This window comes from Zalophus californianus, chromosome 17 (genome assembly GCF_009762305.2).
Source record: "Zalophus californianus isolate mZalCal1 chromosome 17, mZalCal1.pri.v2, whole genome shotgun sequence".
Classification (NCBI taxonomy): domain Eukaryota; kingdom Metazoa; phylum Chordata; class Mammalia; order Carnivora; family Otariidae; genus Zalophus; species Zalophus californianus.
In genome coordinates this window covers 33,238,569-33,251,432 of record NC_045611.1, presented here as the reverse complement: position 1 = coordinate 33,251,432, position 12,864 = coordinate 33,238,569, and the positions used below count along the sequence as shown (strand labels likewise).

At 46.9% G+C, this 12,864-nt stretch overlaps 1 protein-coding gene across 5 annotated transcripts in view; it reads left to right on the top strand.

Annotated features, from left to right (window-relative positions):
- The first annotated feature begins 2,169 nt into the window (after positions 1-2,169).
- The window catches only part of TENT4B (terminal nucleotidyltransferase 4B), a 74,178-nt gene continuing 63,483 nt past the window's right edge, over positions 2,170-12,864 (top strand). Inside the window, exon 1 of one of the 5 annotated variants that reach the window (XM_027619550.2) lies at positions 2,170-2,326. In XM_027619550.2, the coding sequence (XP_027475351.1) occupies positions 2,196-2,326 (131 nt within the window). In that variant the 5' untranslated portion in view covers positions 2,170-2,195. Of the gene's footprint in view, positions 2,327-2,766; positions 3,627-12,864 lie in introns of those variants that run through there. The other 4 variants (XM_027619549.2, XM_027619547.2, XM_027619548.1 and 1 more) reach the window with 4 other exon arrangements.

Here is a 12,864-nt window from a genome sequence, read left to right as displayed (position 1 = left end):
ATGAACTATTACTAACTTTGAATACTTTTTTTTGGCTTACATATCAGTGGCATTTAATGTGTTCTTGGACATCTGAAAAAATATTTTTAAAGACTGAATAACGTTTAAAATAAATAAGTAAAAATAAAAAAGTCTATCTTGACACATAACATGTGCAGGGACAGATTTTTGGAAATGTTTTAACAAAATCTTCAAGGGGATTATTTCTAGATGGTGGGACCTTGAAAATGTTTACTTTTTTCCCTGGCTTTCCAATTTTCTTAGGTTTTTTTTTTTTTTTTTTTTTTTTTAAGTAGGCTCTGCACCCAGCATGCAGCCCAATGCAGGGTTGAACTTGAGCCCCTGAGATCAAGACCTGAGCAGAGATCAAGTGTTCGATGCTTAACCAGCTGAGCCACCAGGCGCCCCTCTTGTTTGATGTTTTTTTAAAAATATTTATTTACTTATTTGACAAAGAGAGAGAGAGAGAGAGCGCGCGCGCGAGAGAGCACACAAGCCCGGGGAATGGGAGAGGGAGAAGCAGGGATCGATCCCAGCTGAGATGGGGGCGGAACCCCGGGACCGTGACCTGAGTGGAAGGCAGAGGCTTTTTTTTTTTTAAGATTGATTTTTCATGAAAGAGAGAGAGAGAGAGGCAGAGGGAGAAGCAGGCTCCCAAGGAGCAGGGAGCCCGACGCGGAACTCGATCCCAGGACCCTGGGATCATGACCTGAGCCGAAGGCAGACGCTCAACCATCTGAGCCACCCAGGCGCCCGGAAGGCAGAGGCTTAACCAACTGAGCCACCCAGGCGCCCACCTCTGTTTGATTTTTTAAAATAAATTTGATGGAGTGCCTGGGTGGCTCAGTTGGTTAAGTCTCTGCCTTCCGCTCAGGTCATGATCCCAGGGTCCTGGGATCGAGCTCAGCAGGGAGACTGCTTCTCCTTCTCCTGTTCCCTTTGCTTGTGCTCTCTCTGTCAAATAAATAAAAAATCTTAAAAACCCCAAAAAACAAATTTGAAGTCATCAAAATAAACCTGTTGTTTTTTTTTTTTTTAGGTTTTTTATTTTTAGGTAATCTCTACACTTAACCTGGGACTGGGACTCAAAACCCTGAGATCAAGAGCAGGGCACCCCAAAATAAACCTGTTTCTATACAATGCTTTATTTTTGTATAATTTGTCAGTGTGAATATCCTTAAAAATAACACTACTTTTCTGGCTTTGTAATTCTCAGTATAGAGCTAATTTCATTCTGAGAATACTCTTAATATTGATTTGTAGTAAATCAACAACAAATAGGATGAACCAAAATTCTATGTAGGGTTTTTTGGGGTGTGCTTCCCTATTTATAGCCATGTTATTCTCTCAGCAAGAATAACGGTAGAGCAATGAATGCTTCGTAATTTGACCAGTATTTTTTCATCTTTGCCAAAACCCCCCCAACTCTCCAGGATATTGAGCTCCCAAAATAGAAGGCCAAAATCGGGTATCAGCGACTCATTCTGGACCTTGGACCAACCTCAGACGGCACAGAGGAAACGTGCTCACTTATTTTTCCTCCTTAATGATTTAAAATACTTACAATTCCCTTTTCCTTGTCGTTTTTACCGCAGGGATAGGGAAGACATGCAAATAACCACTTTGTGGAAAATCTCTACTGATGGCAACGATATGGTCCTCATTTTAGGCTTAAAGGTTTTGGGTTTTCTTAAAGTTAATTCTGCACGGAGGAGAGCTTTCCATGGCTGCTGGTGCACCTGAGGGCAAGTGAGGATTCTTTGCACGCCGAGCAGCGTGTGTGCCTGCCTCCGTGTCTGTGCATCTGTGCGCGTTTCTGTACGGGCGCGCGCGCGTGTGTGTGTAAAGCGGGTTTTGGGTGTGTGACCGTGGTTCTGAGCCCACGGCTTACACGCTTAACGAAGAAGCGCGTCCAGCCACGCGGGCGGGCGCAGGTTTCCCCAGTCTGGGCTGGGGTGGGGGAAGACCCGCCAGGGCTTGGGGCTCCAAACCCCCCGCGGGGACGCAGCACCGCGGGTGCGGGGGCGGCGGGGCTGCCCGCCCAGCCCGCGTCCATCCAGGGTCCAGAGCACATGCTCGGGGGTGGGTTACGTTTTCTCCCCCTCCCTCCCCCGAGGCGGGCTTGGAGCGGAGATCTCGGGAGGGGTCGCGAGAGCGGAGGGGGTCCCCGAGGCCGCTGGGTGGGGGAGGGTACGATGTGGGGGCGGCGCCTCCGACCATCCATTCGCTGCGGAGCCGGCCGGCGTGTGTCCGGCCTCGCCCGGTTTCAGGGACCGGGAACCCAGACCGGGGGCGGCGCGCGCATCAGGGGCACCTGGACGCCCAGGTACATGCGGCCCCTTCTTCAGGTGGCGCGGGGACGGTTGCGTCCGGCGGTTGCGGCCCCCCACCGCGCCGCACCGCGGCCTCTGTGACGCACGGCGCAGCCGCCGGGGCTGACCGGGAGGCGCGGCCCGGTGGGGGCGGGGCAAGTGCGGGAGGGCGGGGGCGGGGCGGGGGCGGAGCTAGCGGGGCGGAGCCGGCGGAGGCCCCGCCCCGGGGCCGGAGGAGCGAGAACGCTACGGAGCAGGCGCGTCCCGCCGCCGCCGCCGCCGCCGCCGCTGCCGCTGCCCCCGCCGCTGCCCCCGCCGCCGCCTCCGCCGCCGCCGCCGCTGCTGCCGCTCGCCCTACTCCGGAGCCGCCGCCGCCATTTGCACGGGGACCCCAGTGACAGGGGCTCGGCGGAGGGGCGGAGGGAGGGGGGGAGGGCCCGCGGAGCCCCCGAGGGCGGGAGCGACGCCGCCGGCGCCGGCCGGGCTCCCTGCGCGACCGCGCCGCCCGCGGCGGGCCCCGAGCAGCAGTAGCAGCAGCAGTAGCAGCAGCAGCAGCAGCAGCAGCAGCAGCAGCAGCAGTAGCAGCAACAGCCGCCGAGGCCGGGCGTGCGCCTGAGGCGCGGCGGCGGCGGCGGCCCTGCGGGCGGCCGGGAGGGGCGGGGGCAGCGGCCGCCGCCGTTTGATGGATCCGAGGATCGCCTGGTTCCAGCCAGAGCAGCTCGGACCGTCCAACAGTCTGTGGATGCAGATCTGGGAGACGACCCAGGGGCTGAGGAACCTCTACTTCAACCACCACTGTCACAGCAGCGGCGGCGCGAGCGGCGGCGGCGGCAGCAGCACGGCCACCGGCGGGAGCGGCAGCAGCACCGGCAGCCCCGGCGGCGCGGCCCCGGCCCCGGCCCCGGCCCCGGCCGGCATGTACCGCTCCGGGGAGCGCCTGCTGGGCGGCCACGCGCAGTCCGCGGAGCAGCGGGACTTCCTGCCCCTGGAGACGACCAACAACAACAACAACCACCACCAGCCGGCGGCCTGGGCCCGCCGGGCTGTCGCGGGCCCCTCGGCGTCCCCGTCCCCCTCCGCGTCCTCGTCCCCACACTCCTCTGCCGCCGTCCCCGCCGCCGAGCCCGCGGACCCGGCCTCGGGCAGCAGCAACAAGAGGAAGCGCGACAATAAGGCCAGCACCTACGGACTCAACTACAGCCTGCTGCAGCCCAGCGGAGGGCGGGCCGCGGGGGGCGGCCGGGCCGACGGCAGCGGGGGCGTGTACAGCGGGACCCCGTGGAAGCGGAGGAACTACAACCAGGGAGTCGTGGGGTGAGTGGTGGCCCTGCGGCCTGGTGGCCTGGCCCTTGCACACGCGCAGCCGGGCACACGCCCACAGAAGGTGGATTGGGGGGAGCCTGGGCGAGGCCACCCCCCTCGGCCTGCCTTCGTTGCCGCTTCTCCGGGGTCTGATGGCCATCTCTCCATCCCTCCGCCATCCAGACCTTCCCCCACTCCTTCTTAGCGGTCCACACCTTTTCCCCCTCCGCCTCAGCCTTCCAGGCCTTTTCTGGACATCCCCTTAGCCATCCACATCCTCCCCTCACCTCCCTTAGTCATCCACACTCTCCCCCTTAACAGTCCACACCTTTCCCGGCCCCCTTATCCATCTAGTCTTTCCTCCCATCCCCCGCCAGTCAAACACACCTTCCCCAGTCTCCCCCCTCCAGCCCTCTCCATCTTGCTCCCCATCAGCACACCCAGAGATGAAGTCTGTTAGCACAGGCAAATCATTGATTCCCTGAGAACATTCCTGTGTTACTGCCTTTTGATGGTACAGGACCTGGAGGTGCTTTCCTTGCCAAGAATAGAAACATCCAGAAAGCTCCTCCCCCTCCCCCAATCCCAAACAGGAATCATGTCAGCCCTGTAATGTTTTGCCTGTCCATCTTTTAATTTTTTATTTAAAATAAATTTCCGTTATTAGCGGTGCCTTTTTCTATGGGGATTGAAAAATAGGGTGACAGCTAAGTGTAGGCCGGTGGAGATGGTGAGCTCTTCTGAGGCCGATAGAACTTTCTAGGAGTTCAGGATCCTTGGCTTCAGCTTCTCACTGTAAAGTTGTCATCCTGGCAGATACAGCCCATGCTTTTCATTCTAGGGGGTAGCTTCATGCTAACGAGTGAACGTTGCACCATTAATGACTTTCTGTTTAAAGTTCAGCTGTTACAAAATGGAATCTTACCTGACCCCTGATGAACTATGTACATAAGCAGGGAATGTTTCTAGCTAGATATCCCTTCTAGAAGAGCCCCTGTCCTGGAATAGGTTACTGAGGCTTTTTTTATTTTGTAAAATAAAAATTTGGGCCGCGTGTGTGTTTAGCTTGAATATGGAGAGTGAGCTTTTAAATTGTTTTTCATTTTCCAGATCCTTTTTATATTGGGGGCTACAGTAGGCAAATGCAATACCATTAGTAATCCTTTTTGAAGCGTTTTCTTAGATTCACCCATTCAGATCTGCCCTGCTTTGGCAGGCACAGACAGTTCTGTGTACCTTTTTGGAGGTCTGGGTAAAATGAGTTGGTGGGTTCCATCTGCTTCTAGTGGGCTGGTGTCTGCTCTATGCTACTATTACAACTCCCACCTTTTATGGAAAGTGCAGTCAAGCGTTTTAGGACTGGCTCTGGGTTACATGTCAAACCTGTCCTCACCTTTTCAGAGGGGAACCTTTTAGGGTTGAGTCCTCTGTTGCTAAGCTTCAAGGGCGCTCTCCATGGTCATCACGTTTTAATAAAAGGCTCATGGGTTCCATCCTGTTAGCATTTCCAAGACGAAGCATAAACCTGTGGTTTAGCGACAAGTAAATTGATATTTAAAGGTTCTGGTAGTTTCATTTCACAGAAATAAGCTCCAGTTAAGTAATCACTGTCAAATCAAACCTTGAGCTTCCCTAGTTTCGTTTTACTGAAGCTTCTGCTTATGTGTCTCGAGAAGATGGGTGACAAATCCAAAACAGTGGCTGCTTTTCTTTTTGGCAGATTAGAAATGGTCTTCTCCTCTATTTGCTACTTAATGTTAGGGATATTGTAAAAGGTTCACATTTGAACTTATGCAGAGGCAGGATGTTCTTATTCCTGACTCAAATATATTGCCCTCAAAGGGATTAAGGAGAGGAATTTCCATTTCCCAGAGGTTTTAGTGTTTAAAAACTGATTGTAAACCTGTTTTTAAAACTGTTTATCACTTCATAAGACTTTCCATTCTTCTGCCTTTTCCTTTAGAGGATGTCTATGTTATTAAGCCGTTCCTAACTGTTTTTGTAAGTGTCTGGGTTTAAAAATTCTTGTTTTGATTTGTGGATCCTTGTGTCTTGACTTTTACAAAAGTTTTGCTATTTTTAGTACAGGTATTTAAAAATCTGAATTCACAGTGCACCTCAAAGTTATGCTATTCTGAGATTAAATTTAGTAAAACTGTTACTAGCATTCTGAGTTCTGGGGACTGACGTTTAGCTAATAGGTCAACAAATTGTAGTGGTTCCTGGCCTCTGAACCAACTTAAGTCCAGATAGAGGAGTAAAAGGCATATGAACAATGGACTGGAACTGTGGGACGGCTGTATACATACACTCTCTCTCATCTTCTTTGGTCTCTGTGTTCTCTGCCTTAGCCAGACTGGTTGACATACTCCCTGAACACTCCAAGATACAGTTCAAAATCCTGACTTCTTTGTCATCCAGGTGCTTCATTTTTGTGGTTCCTCCTTTGAACTCTTGAATTGCTTGCTTCGTGTTCTTGCTATAGCCTGCTTATGTTTATTTTTCCTTTTATGTATATGTTTTCGCTAACCCACTAGGTCCCTAGTTAGGATGGAAATTTTTTTTCTTAAGATTTTATTTATTTAGAGAGAGCGTGCACGAGCAGGGGGGAGGGGCAGAGGGAGAGAGAGAATCTCCAGCAGACTCCATGCTGAATGTGGAGCCCCACGCAGGGCTCAGTCCCAGGACCCTGAGATCATGGCCTGAGGCGAAATCAAGAGTTGGTTACCTAACCAGCTGAGCCACCCACGGGCCTCTAAGATGGAAATTTCATTCTTTCTTTCTTTCCTTTTTTTTAAAGATTTATTTATTTACTTGAAAGAGCGTGCACGAGCAGGGCGGAGGGGCAAAGAGAGAGGGAGAGAGAGAGAATCTCAAGCAGACTCTGCTGAGCGCGGAGCCCAGTGCAAGGCTCTATCTCATGACCCTGAGATCGTGACCTGAGCCGAAATCAAGAGTCGGATGCTTAACTGATTGAGCCACCCAGGCTACCTGGAAATTTCTTAAATGTAGAGTAAGATATTTGGATTTCATCCTGAAGGCTTCATATTCTCTCTCAAAATTAAATCCAACCAGGGGTGCCTGTCTGGTTGAGTCAGTGGAGCATGTGACTCTTGATCTCGGGGGTTGTGAGTTCAAGCCTCATTTTGGGCAGACAGATTGCTTAAAATCTTAAAAAACAAATTAAAAATCCGCTCACCACTTCAACCTTCTCTATGTACCCACAGACTCAGGGAGTTTGCTTGTGTTCCTTTTTTTTTCTTTTTAAAGTTGCTTTCACTATTCTATTTCTTGGACTTCTTTCTCCTCCAAGGCTGGCTGTGGTGTAGGAAGCAGTCCACCTGCTCCTTCTGGTTGTCCATGAAAATGAGCCATAAACCCTTTTCAAAGATTTAATTGTTGATTACCATAGAGAAAGAACCGACGTCAAAAAAGTAGTGAACACAGTTACCTTATGGAGATTCAGAGTCTTTGGTCTTGAGTCCCCTGTGTCTAGAAACTTCTTGTGGGAGGTGCTTGGAGCTTGTCCAAGCTAATCAGAATAGGTTTGTGTTGGCTGCATTGCCAGATCTGTAGATATTTTTTTTTCAAGGCTTGGATGACTTTTTCAGAATAATGTTTTGGAGCATGAATTTGACTGTGGGACATTTAAGAAGACCCTGCTGGGAAACTTGAGTTTAAGGAATAATTTCTTGACCAGGGCCACTGGGGATGGGAACGGTAAAGAATGAATGAGTGTGAGCGCTGCTACAGGGTGAGGGTGGCGAGGATCCCGACTGCCTTCCTGGGTTAAATAATCACACGGTAGCTTTGAACCAGAGTGGGGAAACATTGCTGTTATTATTATTGCAAATTAGGGGTGGCATTGTGGATTTGGAGTAAAACATAAGGTGATGTTTAGGTGGAGCTGTCTAGCAGTGAGTTGAAATTTGGGGACCAAGGCGTAGTCAGCTTTGCTGCAGCAGGGCAGTGTCCTTCCTGACGCACGCGGTAGTCTAGATCACGGTAAATCCAAGATGCTGACACTGTTCCTCAGCACCGGCATTATGGCCTCTTTGTGCAAATTTCTACGCGCTGTGATCAATAGGATTGCTGTTAATGCTGGGCTTCAAAATAAGTGATCAGGCAGATTAACATGGCGTTGAGTATGAAAGAATTGAGAGGTCTTGTTCCAAGTGCTTGCTCTAAGTATTCATTTCTGTGCATTTGCAAGTGTAGCCCAGAGTAATTCTTCGGTGACTAAACCCTCAGGTCCTTAAAGTTTATTGCATTTGAGTACCGAAAGGTGATTTCAAGAAGACCTTAGGTTTCCTGCAGGGTAGATTCTACACTAACAGTGTAATTCATATTTGTGGATTTCCCCAAATCTAGTATACTGTGTTCAACTAAGGTACTTCCATGTCACAACTCGTCTTCTGTCTAAAATCTGTGACCCAAACACTGTCACTGTCCGAATCATTGGTACATCAGGGTGTGGAGTCCTTTTCAAACCCCATTAAGTTTTTAGCTGTTGAAAGGCAAGCGGAACCAGGGAGTGAATAGAGCTTTTTGTAGTCTACCCTGGATTCACACAGAAGTTTTAGGATATTGCAGTAAAGGAAGGATAGGAAGGGGGTACTAGAAGGAACCGAGGCAGGGAGGGGGAGTGTGTGTTACCACAGTGCTGGTCCTGGTGTGATAGATGGCCTTAGAGCACAGCTTCTTCCATGAAACCCCTCCCAGTACATCCTAGTGTTAGGAGTCCAGAAGAGTCCCTGGGAAGAACACCCAGGGGCTCCCCTGCTCATATGGGCACCAGTCAGATGGTTGTAGTTAGATATTCTTATACCTGCTAAAGCTGAGAAAAATTTCAGCCACTTTCTGTGGAGGATAGAAAAGCAAGCTGTTGTATAATTTCACTCAGCTTTCTATTCTCCCTTCTGTTGAATCCGTTGGAGTAATATTTAGTGGAGGCAACTATTTCCGGATCACACCCACGGCACTAGGGACTCTGTATTAATCACTTACGCACACAGAGGTGTGGAGTAGTGTCGAGGGAGGGCTCTAGGCCAAAGAGGGTGCTTATTTGAAGTTTTAGGGTCCAGTTCCCAGCAGCTGGTCTGAGACTCCTGGTCTTTGCTCTTTCCTACAGAGCTGACTGGACAGCTCAGAGCCTGCTTGAGGAATTCAGAAGACTGCCAGCAGAATGTTCTTTCTATCCTTTAGAATATTTGCTAGGGACTCAGCTGCTGCAGAATACTGCTGCAAGTAAAAGCTTGCAATTCATTTTACCATTTTTAACATGACGTGGAATTGTTGTTTTTTCCCCCGAGGGGATATTGCAATTGAGGATGGCCCTGAGCTAGACTTGACATTAATTTGGATCCAAACAGCAGGCGATGCATTTATTTTCATCTTACAAGTTTTATGATATAAGAGACTTTTGTGTATTAAGGGCCTTGGACCATATGGGGATTGAAGTTGAACATTGTAGGAAGAAACAATGTGGAGACATTTATGTTGTGCACTGGTTCCTCATTCACTTGAACAGTTTCAAGTCTGAAAAAAAATCTTGCCATGTCCCTAAGAGATTTCATGTAGTATCTGGTAACTGAAGTCAAGAATTATACCTCCAGTCATGCTCTCTGCTGAAATAGTTTGTATAGTCTGCAGAAACCTGTGTTTTCAAATTAGTTGATTTATTAAAAGTGCTCAGTAAAGTCAAAGTGTTCGTGGTAACATTTTTACCATGTTCCGAATGCTATGTTAAATTTTTTCTATTTGTTATATTAGCCTTCTCATGTGTAGCCCCATCTAATTTTTTTTCTTTTTCTTTTGAAATACAGATTCACAGAAAATTGCAAAAAACAGTACAGAGAGATTCCATGTTCCCTTCACCTAGTTTCATGCAGTGGTAACATCTTATATAACTATAGTTTAATATCAAACCCAGGAAACTGACATTGGTACAGTTCATAGCCTGATTTAGATTTCACCAGTTTTACATGGGTTCATTAATGTGTGTGTGTGTGTGTGTGTGTGTGTGTGTGTGTGTGTGTAGTTCTGTGCAATTTTATCATGTGTAGGTTTGTGTGACACCACCACAATCAAGATACAGAACTATACTAGCACCTCAGAGCTCCCTCATGCTAACCCTTTATTTTCATGCACACGCACCATCATCTCCAACCCTGAGCAACCACTAAGCTGTTCTCCATCTCTGTAATTTTGTTATTTTGAGAATGTTAGATAAATGGAATCACACAGTATGTTACTTTGGCTTTTTTCCTCTTACCATAATTCCTTTGAGATCTGTCCAAATTGTTTCATGTATTAATAGTTCATTCCTTTTTAATGTTGAGTAGTATTCCAAAGTGTGGATGTACCATAGTTTGTTTAATGATTCACCTGTTGAAGGACATGCCAGAGGAGTTTCCAGTTTTTGGCTATTACAAATAAAGTAACTATAAACTTTCGCATACACATTTTTATGTGAACATAAGGTTTAATTTTGGGGGGTAAATGCCTAAAGGTGCTGGGTCATATAAGTACATATTTATTTTTATTTTATTTATTTATTTTAGACAGAGAGAGAGAGAGGGAGAGAGAGAGAGCTGGGCAAGGGGCAACGGGAGAGGGAGAGAGAATCCCAAGCAGACTGCCTGCCAAGCGTGGAGCCTGATCCAACACCCCAAGATCATGACCTGAGCTGAAATCAGAAGTCAGAGGCTCAACCGACTGAGCCACCCAGGCGTCCCAAGTACATACTTAGTTTTAAAAGAAACTGCTAAACTCTGTTTTAGAGTGGTTGTATCATATTACATTCCTATCAGCAATGTATGAAATCCCATCTCTGCATGCTCACCAGCATTTAGTATTATCACTGTTTTTTATTTTAGTTGTTCTAATATAGGTAGTGATGGTTCATTGTGCTTTTATCATACTAACCTCATTAATAGCCTCACCTAATTTTTAATTTTAATTTTATTCTTTTTTAAGATTTTATTTATTTATTAGAAAGACAGAGTGGGAGTGGGGAAGGGGCAGAGGAAGAGGGATAAAGAATCTCAAGCAGACGTGGTGCTGAACTTGCAGAGCCCGGCATGGGGTTCAATCTCACGACCCGGAGATCACAATCTGAGCCGAAACCAAGAGTCGGAGGCTTAAACCACTGAGCCACACAGGTGCCCCAACTCTATTTTTATTTTAAAAACTTCCTGGCAGTATTGAGAGTGTCCTTAATTAAAAATTTCTAGGTAAAACCGATTTTAACTCTTTTCCTTTATCTCTGAAGTACATTGCAGTGTTTCCTTTACATGTTCCTTTTTCTTAGAAATTAGTATGAAGTTGAGCTTTATCTTCACTTTTTAAAAACAAAAACATGTAAAAAGACAACTGCAGAGTTGATTTCAAAATTTAGAGTCCTGTCTTTTTGTATGTTATGAGTAAGCTTTATTTTTTGTCGGCTTGGCTATCTTTTGCAGAGTAAACACTCAGTGGTGGTTTGTGTTGGTGGTGAAGTTACAGTATTTTTTTTTTTTTAAGGATTTATTTATTTGAGAGAGTGAGAATGAGAGAGAGAGTACATGAGAGGGGGGAGGGTTAGGGGGAGAAGCGGGCTCCCCGCGGGACTCGATCCCGGGACTCCAGGATCATGACCTGAGCCGAAGGCAGTAGCGTAACCAACTGAGCCACCCAGGCGCCCCGAAGTTACAGTATTTTTTTAAAAAGATTGTATTTGAGAGAAAGAGCAAGCCCAAGAATGCGTGTATGGGGTGGGGGGAAGGGCAGAAGGAAAGGGAGAGAGAATCTCAAGCAGACTGCCTGCCAGGCACAGAGCCTAACACAGGGCTCGATCTCATGACCCTGAGATAACAACCCGAGCCAAAACGAAGAGTCATGATGCCTAACTGTGCTACCCAGGTGACTCCCCCCCCCTTTTTTTAACTGTATTTTTATATTGGAACAACGCCTTCAGACTGTGCAGAGTAAATGCTTCATCCTCACACTTATCCTCGAGTACACCATGTTTCATCAGAACCAGTTTCTGGACTGAGAACTGGGATCTGGTCCTTCATGTTTCCCTTACTGTTTTGATCTTTGTCAAAATAATGTAACTTTCAGTATCATCAAGTGTTATAAAAACAGTATACATCAACTTATAAATTTCTGCCACATCAGGAGTAAGAATCCATTAGGATTGTGGTTGTAGAGGTTTAAAAGTTAACTTCCAATAATTCAGACTTAATGAAGTGTTAGGAGTCTGATGAGGTTTGGAATTTTGATGTCTTTATTCCTTGAAGTTAGTTATTCGACCTTTCATTCTTGGTATGAAGTGTTAATACCACTGTCCTTTAGAATACTTATTTTTAAAATCAACAGATTGTTTAAATACTACTAATTAATACCAATTGTCAGGAAACTGAAAAAAACAGCTAAACCAAAGAAATAAAAAAAAATGGCCCCCATTATACTACTTCCAGGATATAACTACTGTTAACATTTTGGTGTAAATATTTTTAAACTTTCAGTGTATATATACATGTATTTCCTTTTTTCTTTTTATCAATATGGATTCCTACTGTGAGTATACTTAAAACATTTTTTTCCAATGTAAAGAATTAAAAAAAATTTTTTAAATAACAAAAATTTATTCTCTCACAATCTGGAGGCCAGAAGTTAGAACTGGTTTTATCCTAAGATTGTGTTCTTCTTTGGAGGAAGGGCTTTAGAATATTGTGGGCGTACTTTTTTTTTAAGATTTTATTTATTTATTTATTTGAGAGAGAACACGCGCGCGAGCAGGGTGGGAGAGGGGCAGAAAGAGAGAGAGAGAATCTCAGGTGGACTCTGTGCTGAGCGTGCAGCTGGACAAGGGGCTTGATCCCACAGCCCAGAGATCATGACCCTTGCAGAAATCAAGAGTCAGATGCTTAACTGACCGAGCCACCCAGGCGCCCCATGGGCATACTTTTTTGACCGAAAAAATTAATAGAACAAATATCTTTTATATAAAATTTATTTCTAAGGCAGTATTTATTTATTTATTTATCTATCTGTTTATTTATTTCTGATACCACATGCACACGCAAGCATGTGAGCCGGGGGTAGGAGCAGAGGGAGAGGGAGAGAGAGAATCTTAAGCTGGGTGTGGAGCTTGATCTCACAACCCTGAGGCTGAAATCAAGAGTTGGGTGCTCAGTTGACTGAGCCACCCAGTTGCCCCTCTAAGGCAATTTTTAATACCTCATTACCTTTAGCAGGACTCTTT